Raw genomic sequence first — 13,958 nt, 5'->3', positions numbered from 1 at the left:
CCTCCTCCAGGGTATCTTCCCCGATCGAGGGATCAAACCCAGGCATCATAAAAGGAGTATTTATATATTCATGCAAATATATTAATCTATACATGCAAATACATGAATATATTTGCATACACATATGAATATTCCTTGTATGATTCAATAAAACGATTTTTAGTTTATATTTTAGAAATAAACCAATCCACAGTGCTTTGTGCTTCATCTGGATTAGAACTGAATTAGTTCAAAAAGTAGTGTTTTCTTCTGTTGGGTGGGTGAAGATACACTGGAAGCCACCAGGGCCACAGAGCAGATCATAAGCAGGGCTTCGCTTGCATTCCCTGCTCCCAGCCCTAGGGGACTGAGAGTCAAAGCCACAATCTGCCTTCTTACCAGATCCTTGATTCATTCAACCACATCATCCCCAAACTGCCTCAGAATACTGTCTCATGTGGGTATTTTTACTCCTCAAGCCCAAGGAGCAATTAGGCATTTTAAATAATCACTTTTGCAATGACAGCACTATCCAGACCATTCTTGATCTTTAATCAAAGTTACCAGCAGGTGAATTCACAGCATTTGCCCGAAGGATGTTGCAATAGCTTACTGACTTCCTGTTTCAATATGACTGTCATTTCAACAGAACTACTCCCAGTGAGGAGAAAAGAAAATTCAAGTATGTGTGAAATCTAACTGAATGTAACAAAGATGATAATTCATGTTTTCCAAATGAATCAAAATATGAATCAAGCTTGGGGAATGTATTTGATCCTCTCAGGATTACATCACAGGTAATTTCATGCCCTCATAATGTGTTTCAAGACAGACATTTCATGTTCCCAGGGGCAACATCAGAAGCATTATTCCTGGGCTTTCAAGTGTCTACATGAGCAATGATGCCATAGTGGGAGCCCAAGAGTTGATTCATTACAGATACACTTTACTAACTATAAGCCAGTTGAAAATACACATCTTATGCTGATTTTTATCAGTCTCAGTGACAGTTCAGACAAGAAACAGACACTGACAGGAGACAGGAACCAAAATTGATCAAAAAACAAGATTCCCTTACATGACCTCAGAGGCCTTTATCAATCGTGTTCAGCTATGACAAACTAAAAATAGAGCAAGCTTTGAAACATGAATGTCACGGAGTCTTTTCAGACCTCAAGAGAAACTATGGTTCTCTCCTCCCCAGACTTCACACTCACACCAAGCTTTGCACATATTTTGTGCAAAAGGCCCTCCAAAGACTATCCACTGACCCCTATAAATCTATTGACACCGTGGATCTTTAAATCAAAATCTCTGTTGCACTCATGTAGGATTGAAATGAAAAGAAAACTTGTAATGGAGTCAGGGTCAGAAGAAAGTCTACCCTGACCTCTGAGAGAAGCCCTGAGAGTTTTTATTCTTGCTCTTACTTGACATGAGTGTGGCATAGTTTTCCTACAATGGCAGCAGGAAGGGCCTCCCCTTTCCCTCTCTATCAGCAGCTGAAGGAGGAACCATGCTGCGTCCAGGACAGTCATTCTGGACCTCTGTTCAGCAATGTAGTAAAAAATTCACCGTATACCCTACCACCCTGAACCTCAGTATTTCTCTCCTGACCAATCCTTGATCTCTCTTCTAAAACAAAGTAGCCATAAGCAACACATAGCAAAAAATAAAAGCAAAAACAAACAAACAAACAAAAAAAAACGCAGCCTACTTTTACAACCGAGGTCTCCATAGGGCTTTGGAAAGGCGTAGGTATGGGAACTGGGAGATTACGTTTACAATGCTTATTTTCCTACTTGGCTGAAGAGGCCACATGATTGGTCTATGGGCCACTTGTATCATCAGCACCGAAGAAGAAGTTAAACTAGGAGTTTCCTGAGGTCCCACCCAGACCTGTGAATCAGAATCTATGCTTTTAAGACCCCACCTTCACCAATCCTTAAGCACCCTTGCCATTAAGAGCTTCTGGTTAAAGACTCATCTACTTGAGTTTTTTCAAGTTCCCAAAACAAGATAACGAACTCCAGCAGATATTGGCCCTAAAATAAACATCCGTAAACACCAGGAAGTCCTCGTAAAGTCAGAGGCAATACATTTCAATCCGAAGAACTCAAGCTTCAGTTCATCTGCGGAGATTCTCTCCCTGTCTTATTGCCTAACTTGAAGTAAAGCAGTTCCTAACATCCGGTACCACCATGTTCAATGCAACAGTGCTCCGCAACTTAACAAGTATGAGTCTGTGAAGGCCAAACAAAGTCCTCAGAACACAGCATTGTGGAGGACTTTTGTAATGATTGTTTTCATCAAGGGGATTTCATAGCTGGCTGAGTCACCCCTTATTCCATCCCACCCCCACCACAGCTCTTCCAAAGATTACTTAACCACCCTGGCTTTTAGACCTCATACCAAAGAAACCTGGTATCTTAGCCTTCAATGGAGAGAAACAATCATCAAGAAATGTTTGCCCTGCTAGTATATTGATCCCTTCCAATTAATAGATATTCATTGATGAGCTACTAAACGTTGGCACTGTGCTAGGTGCTGGGGGCATAACAGTGAACAAAACACAGAAGCTGCCCTGCTCAGTTGGACTGTCCAGTAAGGTCACCACTTCTGAAAATGATGTAATAGCTTTTTCCAAGGTCATCTGGCCTCATTGGCCATCTCCTGCTGGGGTTACAGTAGAACAAGAGCAGGGAGAGCCAGGTGACCTGCTTTGGCATTTGGAAATGACCAAGCTTGGAAAGAACTTCAACTCCCTTAAAAAACAGGGTTAGGGCAAGAATAGAGATGCAGATGTAGAGAAGAGACTTGTGGACACAGTGGAGGAAGGAGAAGATAGAACAAATTGAGAGAGTAGCGTTGACATACGCATATACTACTGTGTGTAAAATAAACAGCTTTGATGCCTTGTGATGACCTAGATGGGAGGGACGGGGGATTGGGAGGGAGGCTCAAGAGGGCGGGAATATATGTCTACATACAACTGGTTCACTTCTTTGTACAGCAGAAACCAATACAACATTGTAAATCAATTATCGTCCAATCAAAAATAAATAAATTAATTAATTAATTAAAAAAGGAAAACCAGGACTGGTCCTCCTTTCTCCAACAACCCCAAGCCCTTGCCTTCATGGGAAACCCTCACCAAGACCTGGAGTTGGCAGCCATGAGTTTCACAAAGCAGCCTCAGCCAAAACCAATCTCCACGCAGGACAGAATAAAGCAGCTGGTTGTCTGGATGGCTGCATGTCTCTCTCTGAGACAATAGTGTGTTTATGTGTCAGAGGGTTAGGGGCAGGTTAACATAAAACCCACCGTAAACAGAGCTGTTAATTCAGTTGCTGGCAGGGGCTTCTGTTATCTTCTGAATACCTTCCAGAGGGTATAAGCCCTACCTTTTCATTTGAGTTGGCAGCAGAGTTATTTTTTTGCACCTGTTGCTCTGCTCCAATAACAACGCAGTTAAGCATTGATTTGTTGGAAAATAAACAGAAAAAAGCAAAGAAAGGCATCTGCCCAAACAGCCTGAGCTGGTTTGACAGAGCATTCATGCCAATTTGTTTTTCCTATAAAAACCAAAGAAAAACCTGCGCTTTCAGTTTGAATGCTGTCCTCCCACTCCCTAAGAAGAAAAGGTGGTATCGAAGAGACCAGCCAGAGCTGGCAGGGCCCAGGAGCCAGAAGACACTGTACTTTTCCATTGGCTGGTTCTACGAGGGCGCTGAGGGGTATCTGAGATCTGTAGAATGACATGGCCAGCCTCCAGCCAGCCCAGGTTAAGATCCTGAATCAGATTAACAAGGCCAGAGAAGGGGCTGCCAGGGTATGATCATAACCCAAACCACACTCTTCCAAATGGTTGATTTCCGAAAGTCAGTAAGTTCGGGGAGTAGGTGTGGTCTCTGGGTTACCTCCCTGAGCAGAAACTCAGCGTGGCTCTCCCAAAGGCTTCTTTCATCCAGCCCTGGGCGATGAGCATAATTTGAAAACCCCCAGTCCCTGGACCGTAGCTTTCCCAATGGGGAAAGGAGGTTAGCCATACCTACCTCCAAGGCAAGCTGTGTAGACTCACTCATGTCCTGCCAAGTGACTTGAGATCCCAGGTGTCCTGTCGAAAGGACCTAAGATGTTCACTGTATGATGCACGCGTTAATTCAAGCATCACCGCGCTCTCATTTCCCAACAGTTTGTCAATATCACATGATGTGCTCAAGCCAGAAAGGGCTACAAAGAGCTAAATAAATCACTCAAAGGGAGATCATGACAACACTAATTAAGCGGTGGCATCATCACCCAGACTTCAACACACACTGTCAGGCGAAGCCTCTTAATATCTCTTTTTTAAGCCTTGAGCAGAAAACCTGGGACATGTGGGCAATGTGTGATGTTCCCCAAGATTACCACCTCCCCGCAGCTTTCTCTCAGCCACTGGGCTTTCATTATCACCACACCATTGGCTTAATGGGGAGGGGAGGTCACAGCAGTGGGGGAAGCCTCCGAAACGCCTCTTCTCAAGGAGCGTTAAGAACAGGGTGTTCTGACAGAGGAGGGATACGGCTGGCTGAGCATTCCCAAGCATTCTTGTCATGAGCAGGGCAGGGAGTGGACTGCCTCGGAACCAAATTGGGCAGCCAGAAAAATAAAAGATTTAACAACACCCTCAGTTGACTGAAAAATAAATAAGACCCAGGACGCAGGAATGTGGGAAGGGTGGAGGGAGGTTAAGAGGCTGGAATCGGAGCCAGGGAGGGTTGGGATGGACTGGGACAATGGATTTGACCAGGTCGAGATTAAAGTTTCTTCCCAGAGAAAGACTGAAATGCCCCAGTCAGGGAAAGATCAACAGCCACCAGTTTGGGATCTCCAGATCATATAATTACAAAACAGCAGTCAAAATTATGACGAGGATGACAGTTTATATTTATTGAGTGTTTATGATGTGCCAGGCATTGAGCTAGGCTTTACAGGAATTGTCTCATTCACTCCTTGCAAAAACTCCAGACGTGGATACTAATATTATCTCCATTTTTACAGAAAAGGAGGCACAGAGAACTTGAGTAACTTACTCAAAGACACAAAGCTAGTAAATGGTTGGATGTATAATAACAAATGCATTGGGGTGTGGAGGGAGTGCCATATAACTTTTCGTAGCTTTGAAAATGGACTCTTGTATTTCCAAAGACAAGGTGATTGTCTTTTAGGATTGCACACTTTTATTTTTGAAACTGAGCTCCTTTAAGTACAGCTGTATAATTTTTTGTTCCCCAAATGTGAGCGTGAAGCATACTAAGCATCCTTGTGCCCTTAGTTAAAGTTATTTTAGTGTGCATCTGTGTGGATGCTACAGAAACACCCGTTCATGTCCACCCAAACCCATCTGTCAAAACTTCAGCCTGGCTTCCAGTTGAAAGCCCCAGATTGACTCAGCGATTGGGTTTGGCTGCTTGAAGTCACCTCAGACTTATTAGCCATGATAAAAGAGCAATAATAATCACAAGGAAATTGAAAAATTAAGGGGAAATTAGGCCTCCTTTGGAAAAGCATCTGACGACTAAGCCATCACACACGAGTCCTGATGTCAGACCCACTGTGTTATGGACATCACCCCAATGAGGGGAGGGCTCTGGGAGCCTGCATTCCATCCCTCTGAGAAGTCTAGGAAAGTTCTCCCCGACCTCCATCATACCCATGACCCTGCAACTGTTTGTAAAAACATAGCCATAAAACAGATAGGACTTCACTAGACTCATTCCAGCATCATCTTTGCAACTTAAGAAACAAATAATACATGAATTTTCTCATGTTGTTAGAGCATCTCCTCTTTAGAAGAAGTAGGGTTTTCTCTTTGTACAGACAATCATTAAACAACCATAAACAAAAAGTCGTATTCCTTTCTAGAGACTTGCTGCAAGACCTATAGACTCTAGGCATACCAGATCTCATTTTCCCTTCCAGAACACACTTCATTCTGCTTCCTCTAGCTCCCTGACCTGTAAAGTAAGCCCTCTGGAAAGTAACACATGAAAATACTCCTCAGCAAGGCAAGCGACTTCCAATCAGAAAGGTTTTCCCAGGGATCAAATCCCTTCCAGCTGATTATTCAGGTATTCCTCCCCTTGCTTCAGTGGACATCTTTGACACTCAAAATGATCAAATCAAAACAGCCAAGGTCAGCTAGATGAGCATGATAAGGAGGAGCCGGGGTTCTCCCTGCAGAGTCCCAGCATCAGGAGTTGTCACACATTTGAATAATTTCATCATATCCAGCTACGTGACTGGCAGGACTCAGTGCAAAAGGAAAATCCAGAGCCCCTTGTCCCAAATGTGTTAAGAACTTCAAGACAGCAAAAACAGAGTGCTAAGCCAAGCACAGGTGCTTTCTAGGTGTTGGATCCTGTATGACCGGGGTGGCTGTATTTCGCTGACCCCAGCCCTGTCCCAGGGGTCAGTCCCAACTCTTGCCTTTATCCATGCCCTTGCTCTTTCATCATGGAAGGCAGGGAGACACTTTGCTGTCTAAAGTTCCTAAAGGAGTTAGGAGAATCAAGCAAAATATGACATGGAACATGCCTGTAATAGCACCTGGCTTACGGCAGCACTCAACAAAGGTTAGCTATTATTAGCATGATTATTATTATTGTTATTATCTTCATGATGCCAGGGTCCTTTGACAACTCCAAAGCTATCCATAGACAAGAACGATGGGTGGGAAGAAAACACACCCCACTCTGATAGAAACTATTTATTAGCTACTGCTGTTCATCAGTCGTGTGTGAGAGAGTGCTATAAGTTAGGGACTCTTAGCCTTCTCTTTATACTGTGAACCCATCTTGCAGTCCACTGAGGATTATGGACTCCTCAAAATAACACTTTTGAAATGACAAAGTAAAATACTAAGATTAGAAAGGAAGTTTATATTGAAATACAATTTTCAAAATGCTTTTAGAAATAAATGTGTGATAACATAAAAATATATGTGCTTCTCTGCTGTTGTTCAGTCACTCAGTCGTGTCTGACTCTTTGCAACCTGATGGACTGCCGCACTCCAGGCTTCCCTGCCCTTCACTGTCTCCCGGAGTTCGCCGAAACTCATGCCCATTGAGTTAGTGATAGTGTACTAATGTACTAAGCTTCTTTCTTAGTACATTAAGCAAGAATAGCTAGTGCAGGTTCAACAACTTCCATGACATCAAAGTAGTGATGAATATTGATATTTTAAGACATCTGTAGCAAGTGCAATGTGATATAAAAATATCTGTAATTTCTCTGCGTGATAATCAGTTACAGCTATTGCTACTGAGGAGTTTAGTATGCCACACTCGTACTGAAATTGAATCGAATTCACATTGAATATTAAATTTTAAATTACTGAAAGTAAAAATTTTATTTGTTTTCACATTCAAGTCCACAAAGCCTCTGATTTCTCCCATGGACACTAAGAGATCCTTGGATCCCGGGTTAGAAACCTTTCCTGTTTTTGTAGCAAGGGCTGCTTGTTTAATTCAAAGAGCCTCTAGCTACCACCTCTACATGGCCAGAAGCCTCATTTGAACAATTTACAGGAGGTAGATCCCATACTGCCTTGCCAAAATAAGTAGGAATTTTTTTCAAAGCCTCTAGAATACCCAGAGTAATTAATGCCTTAACTGCCATGGCCAGTAAGTATCTGGAGACTCTCAAGAATTTAAGGGGTGGGCAACATATATAAAGTTGTGACTAGTCATGTGGACTGCCGGGAAGGAGATCAGTTTCTTCTGGAGGCCTCTACATGCCAGACATCAAGACAGGATAAAAAAAAACGTGCTATGTACCTATCCCAAGTCTTCCTTGAGGCTCCCGTGGGTGGTGGTTTGCAGCCAGCTCAATACAAGGCTCCACTAAGAGATGCCCCTCCACAGAGCTCATCCTACCTCCTTGCTGCCCACCTTCCCCACTGAAAACCCCGCTGCCTTTCTTCCCCAAGGTCACAGCACAGAGCCAACGTCGATCATTTTGACAAACAAAATCCCAGAATTATCCAGCCACTCCTTCTCAAGAGAGACTCACTGAAAACACCCAGGTTGAGGACTGATCCTCCAACTCCATTCCACAATTACTAATTGTTTACTCACAAGCATGGGTCCAGATGCTTTCAGATTCTTTGTCTAATTTAATCCTTATAACAGCCTGTGCAGATGTTATTACCCCCATTTTCCAGATGAGGAAACTTATATTCTGGAGCTTAGATAATTCATCCAGTGTCATTCAGCTGCTCAGTGACAGAGTCGAATGTGAACCCAGGTGTTCTGACTTTAACCTCGTGTTCTTTCTACCACATTCCAACTGCTTGCAGGCAACAAAAACCCATAGCCTCCTGCCTCTTGAGAGACAGAAGCAGCCAAAGTCTACATTTCAGCCATGTTCCTCAAGCCACAGCCTCTGGTCAAGGGCGTTAGAAAGGTAAGCTAGGTGTCCTCTGATTTTCTCAGTGGACATAATTGAGGCAGAGGCTGAATTGAGGCCAAATCTCAAGTCCAGCTGCGAAGAAAACAAGTCTTGTCAGTAGATACCCATGGAGACAGGCTGACATAATCTTCACCTTTCAGGCCCCACTTACCTCCTCCAATAGAATATATCATTAGTCTTTATGAGAGAATTTTTTTAAAGGTTCCTCAAAGGGACCCCCCAAAAACTCTTTGAGACAGTCATATGCTCCAAGCCCTATTGTCATATTTAGGAATAGAAGACCTCTTTCATATTCCAACAGATACTTGATAGACTTTGGGAAAAAGTCTGCATGAGGTCAAGAAAGGGATGGCAGGTGAGCTGAAATTTCTCAAATCCACAATGGGACCAATAAAGGTCTAGCCCCAGAGGCCCTTTATGTGGTGTCTATGACATAGAGTGAGGGGTATGTGGCTGAAGAGGAACTTCTAAATTCCCCACAATCACGCCCATAAAGCCCTAACCCCCAAGGCCGTTTGTGTGGTGACTATGATACAGAGTGAGGGGTACGTGGCTAAATAGGAACTTTTAAACTCACCACAATCACAACATCAAAAAAAAAAAAAGTGTGCATCTGGACAAGGACCTACAAAAGTAAAAATAAGTAGTTATTATAATAGTGGGGTTCGTGCGGTAGTCTAATAGTCCAGTAATCAAAATATTATAGTAGGCCTGTTGGCTCCTTTTGATTTGGGACTTGGTTTTCATCAGAGGCATGTTTGGAATGTATGAAGCATGTTTAAAATGCTGGTCATATTTAAAATAGACAGATACCCTTAATAATAACAAAGATGCTGCTGAAAAAGGACAGGAAGGAAACTCTTAGGACCAGGGTGTTGGGGAAAATTGGAAGAGAAGACATAATATGAATCCAATGAATCAGAACAAGGGGCTCAGCCCCGTGAAACAGACCAAAGACAGAATGTGGTTAGGTGCTAGTGAAATCAATTTTCAAAGGAGTATTTTACAGGGTATCTCTTTTAAAACAAGGCCAATTAGAGCCCTGGGAGCCTCTTTAAATGGGCCATCCTGCTTGACTCTATTACAAGCTCTGATTTTTCCAGACTTAGGCCGAGGGCCTCTGTAAAGACTGGACTCTCCAGGTGGGCTGCTCAGTGGCTGGGCCAGCCATGTTCCTCTTCTGATGACCCCTCAGGTCTTCCTCTGTAGGAGGTGAGGCCACACCCATCCAATCTACCCAGTAATTCATGGACAATCAGTCAAGTGAGCTGACCAGCACCACACAGTCTGAGTGGCCTCCATGGGGGCCTGAATATCCACCTTTCAGCCAGCTGCTTTGGGGTTTTACAGAAGAGGGCATTAGAGTGCCTACCCGGGTACACCAGCGGCTTCCAGTGGTCACAAAACAGTCAGCTGCATCTGCTTCTATACTCACACTGACTCCGGATAAATGAGACAATTGATAAAGACGGGATATTGTCATGGGAACTGACTCCAGCACCCCTAGGAAAGTCGCCCGGTATCCAGTCTGCAGTACCTCCACCAGGCATATCCCTGGGCCAAAATTCTGAAGACCCCAAGGAAGCCGTTCCGACTTGAGTTCCGACTGGTCTTCTTTCCTGTCTCATCCTTAGGAGGGCATCTCTCATCCCATTCTCAGCTTTCACAGCCTCAAGTTAAACCTGCTGACCTCTAGACGTAGCTAGCTTTCCCCAGTCACCAGGTTCTGAGGACCGAAGTGTATCTTCAGGATGATCAGGTTTCAAAATGAGGGATCAAAAGCCCAGAGAGGTGGTGTGTGTTGCTATGGGCACATAGTTTTGCTGGGACTACAAAAACCAGGTCTCCTCAATGCCAGTCCGGGACTGTCCTACACCCTGCCTTGTCTACATTGTGCTCCCATCACTCAAAAACATGAGTCTGGAATTCTTCAAGGAGAATTCGTAAAGACATTTTTTTTTCCTTCTGAAGTCCAATAATTCTTTAATCAAATAACTCTGAGGGATCCATGAAAACTTCTACTCTGGCACATCTTAGCTTCCTGACGTCAAAGCCACTTGGCTTGAATACACGTTCCATCTGAACATGACCCAGTCTCCCTCACTGCACCGTATTTCCTGCACAGCTTAATAGCCTGGGGCTCTAAAGCCCTGTCTGATTTAAATAAACATAATAGTCACACATATCTAATAAGAGCACAATTGCTGCTCCTCAAAACAAATCATATGATTTAAAATCCTATTATGAAAAATTAGATAAGAGCATATTAAATAAAGTTTATTATCTTCCCTGTCGCTTCAGTGATTGTGCAACAGATTTAAGAGAACCCCAATATGACAGGGCTGCCGTCCTCAGTCTTCAGACGACCACCCGCCGCGCACTGCCAGCGTGCCTCACCCCGGCTAAGAGCTCAGCATGGTCGGTTACCCGGTAACACAACCAGGGTGAGAAGCCAGGTCTCCAACACCAAAGCTGCATGGAGCTGAAGCCTCCCAACTGGGGCCTCACCCACAACAGAAATGATTGTCACTTCAATTCTACCAGAGAGGGATCTTAACAAGAGAAATGGTCTGAAACGGCAGAAAAAGGTTATCACCGAAAATCACGTTCCGACTTTTTATTTGATTCCTCCAAACCGTGGCATTGCTTCTCAACTGTGTTAGCAGTTTCTACCACGGCGTTCTCAGTATCCACCCCACCCATCTCCCAGAGGTCTTTGAAAATCCCATCTGTTCCAAAGGACTTAGGGAGGACTCTAACTGGAGGAAGCGAGGCAAAGACTGAACCACTTTTGAATGATTCGTGTAAACCTCTGCGACTGGGCTTAATGCTTGAACATTAAACAGGGTTCCTACACTGAGTTTTCAAAAAGCAAGATGGTCTAAAGAACACAATTCAGGGCTAACCTTAATTTAGGGGTGGGGAGTAGGTGGGGATAAGGAAGAAATAAAACCTTACAAGAATCCACAACACTAAATTCTACTTCCTAGAAGTGAACTTTGACCCACAGCACTCACATTCTGGCCTAGGACCTGATTTGAGTCCCTTCTAGTTTCTGGTTAGCTAACTGAATGCAGTTGAGTAAATAGTTTAGCCTCTCAGTTTCCATTTTGTCTCGGCCTTTGAAATCATCAAAAAGGTACTGAAAGAGGATCTGCATAAAGTTAGTGAGTTAAAGGGAGCACAAATGTGGAATCATGAGTGTGAACACAAGACTTCTCAGAGGTCCAGAAAGACCCAAGGCATTTCCATCTGGGGGCACTCACAGTATATTTTTTTTAAAAAAGCAAAAAAAAAAAAAAAAATCAAAAAGGCATTGTTTGAATTTAACAAATAGATGCTTTTTAACTCAAAAGAAAAAATATAATTGAATTTGAGATTTTTCATATGTACAAGGCCTGGATCTAAGGCATCACACTCCCCACAATCACCCTAAAAAGTTTCCAAATAATGCCACCATCTTGAACAGTAACGCACGAGAACTGAAAGCACAGTTGTTCCCTCAATGTTTCTTTCTTCTAAAGTGCCTCTATAAAATAGTTTGGAAATATGGAGGATTATCTCCATTATATTTATTATTCTTTCAAATGTGATCACACATTTTCAAACGACCTTCATTTCATGTTCCACTGTTTTTAAAGTCTGTCCACATAAGCCATTAGTGATGGTGCAGAAATAATGTAATCCTACACAATTTCAGGTTATAAAAAGATGAATCTGATGAGTTATTTCATAGTCTTTGGACTCAAGTCCTCAAAAAGAAGATTAAATGCAGCCTTCTACAAAATCCAAATGCAGCTATTAAAGTCATTCTCCTTTTTTTTAGAATTAAAGATTATTCACTTTTATAGGGCTACATAAAATCATTCTTAAAATCTCTTAAGAGCCTTTCCTGGTAGTATCCCTTACCCCTAAAATTCTTCCTAATAACACAACTTCATCTCTCCTGTTGGAAATCAACTCTTCCCTTGACTTCAGTGGAATTAGCACATGGCCACTCATGAGCCCCAACTACACTTTTATGCAATGAAAAGCTCTATCTAAACACATTCTCACAATCATGCCTACAGAATAAACTCCTGAACTAGACATTCCATTGAAAAGTTCTCCAGTCCAAACATTCACTCCCTTTATCCCTGTTATTAAGGTCAGTGTCACGAGACACCTGTGAACTTAGGCCCAGCAGCTTATGCTTCATCGTAACAAGATCATGCGCCCACCATCCCAGCAATATGCTAAATCTTGCCAAAGACAGATGGTGAAAATGTCACTTTCTGACTCGGCATCGCCATTACCAACAAAAAGATGGTCTACCCACCGTTTCCAGTTCTATCCACATGGAGGCCAATACTTCTCCATTGTGACCAAACAAAATCAAAAGAACCCCTGTCTTAGAAGACATTTGGTGCCGCTGACTCACGTCTGCCTGTCTGGTCACAGTGTCCCGTCATGGAACAAAGGGCTGGTCTGTCCCCTTATGATATGGCAAAACTCTTTGCCAAAATTGTTATTGTTTTCTGGACAGAGGTGTGCCACGCTCCCCAATACCCTTGCCTACCCACGCTGCCTGAACACTTTTTCTAATTTGAGTGCATACACCTTTGCCTGTTTCCAGCCATTTTCCAACACCAGAATATACTGAAGATGAATCTGCCTTTGCCTACAACTAATGGAATGAGTCAGGAAAATCACCAACAGAAGACATCTCTAGAAAATGAGAATGTGTGTTCTGAGCCCCAACAGCAATTTAGCCAACCAGTTCGTCACTGAGAAGAACCTGTCCCAGCTTTCAGAATTTCACAATTCAATCCAGGGAAATGGCTTTGTCACAAAAAGAGAGGGAAACCAGGGGACTTTTAAATTCAGTGATTGGAAGCCCAGACTCCATGCAGGGAGTTCAGATAGCACTCAAAATCAGCCTGCCGCCCTCCAAAATCAAATCCTAAGACGACCCAGGGAGGTGAACAGAGCTGAGGCACGTTCACTTCCTGCCAGCTGCCTCCGGGAGTCTCTTATTTACCTCTGTCTGATTCAAGGCAGGTTTCACTTTCCACTCAGGTATTTAAATTCCAGACTCCAAAGAAGGTTTAAAAGTAAGGACTTACCTCATCTACCTAAAGATTCTGGGTGGAAAATCCAATAGCTGTGGCGAATGGAGGGAAGACTGCTAGAAGCACTCACGCCAGCTTGAACGGGGACAGGGAACCGGGAGTGTTATCACGTCTGAGCCCTCATCAGAGTGAAGATCAATGCACATGACAATAATTTTAAATCATTTTGTAGGATGTTAAGCAATAAGCCACCAACCGGGAATTCCCTAAGTCACTTCCCCCTCTTCTGATTGGCTGCCGGGCCCTTTAAAAAAATAAAATAAAGGATTACAAACATTTGCTCATTTGCATTTGGCCAACTCACACGTTAGTGTTCAAACAAAACAGGTCTAACCAGGTTATGCCTGTGTCTCGAGAACAGAGAGACAACCTGTTAATGGATGAGGAATTGATTTGGTGGTGACTGTTCTTTTC

General features: G+C 43.2%; 1 protein-coding gene across 8 annotated transcripts in view; it reads right to left on the bottom strand.

The window, feature by feature from the left end:
- EHF (ETS homologous factor) overlaps positions 1 to 13,674 on the bottom strand; it is a 43,879-nt gene extending 30,205 nt beyond the window's left edge. For 3 of the 8 annotated variants that reach the window (XM_086341134.1, XM_086341135.1, XM_086341138.1), the window contains exon 1: positions 13,539 to 13,674. Coding sequence is in view for 5 of the 8 variants with exons in the window: in XM_086341133.1 (XP_086197259.1) it covers positions 12,752 to 12,835 (84 nt within the window). In the remaining 3 variants the exon portion in view is untranslated. Of the gene's footprint in view, positions 1 to 4,034; positions 4,363 to 12,751; positions 12,886 to 13,538 lie in introns of those variants that run through there. The other 5 variants (XM_086341133.1, XM_086341131.1, XM_086341130.1 and 2 more) reach the window with 5 other exon arrangements.
- Positions 13,675 to 13,958: the final 284 nt, after the last annotated feature.

This window comes from Bos grunniens, chromosome 15, assembly GCF_055505025.1.
Source record: "Bos grunniens cultivar Pamir isolate PY7600 chromosome 15, Bosgru_T2T1.0, whole genome shotgun sequence".
NCBI classification, from domain to species: Eukaryota; Metazoa; Chordata; class Mammalia; order Artiodactyla; family Bovidae; genus Bos; species Bos grunniens.
The sequence above is the reverse complement of the archived record's forward strand: the minus strand, read 5'-3'. Positions and strand labels throughout refer to the sequence as shown.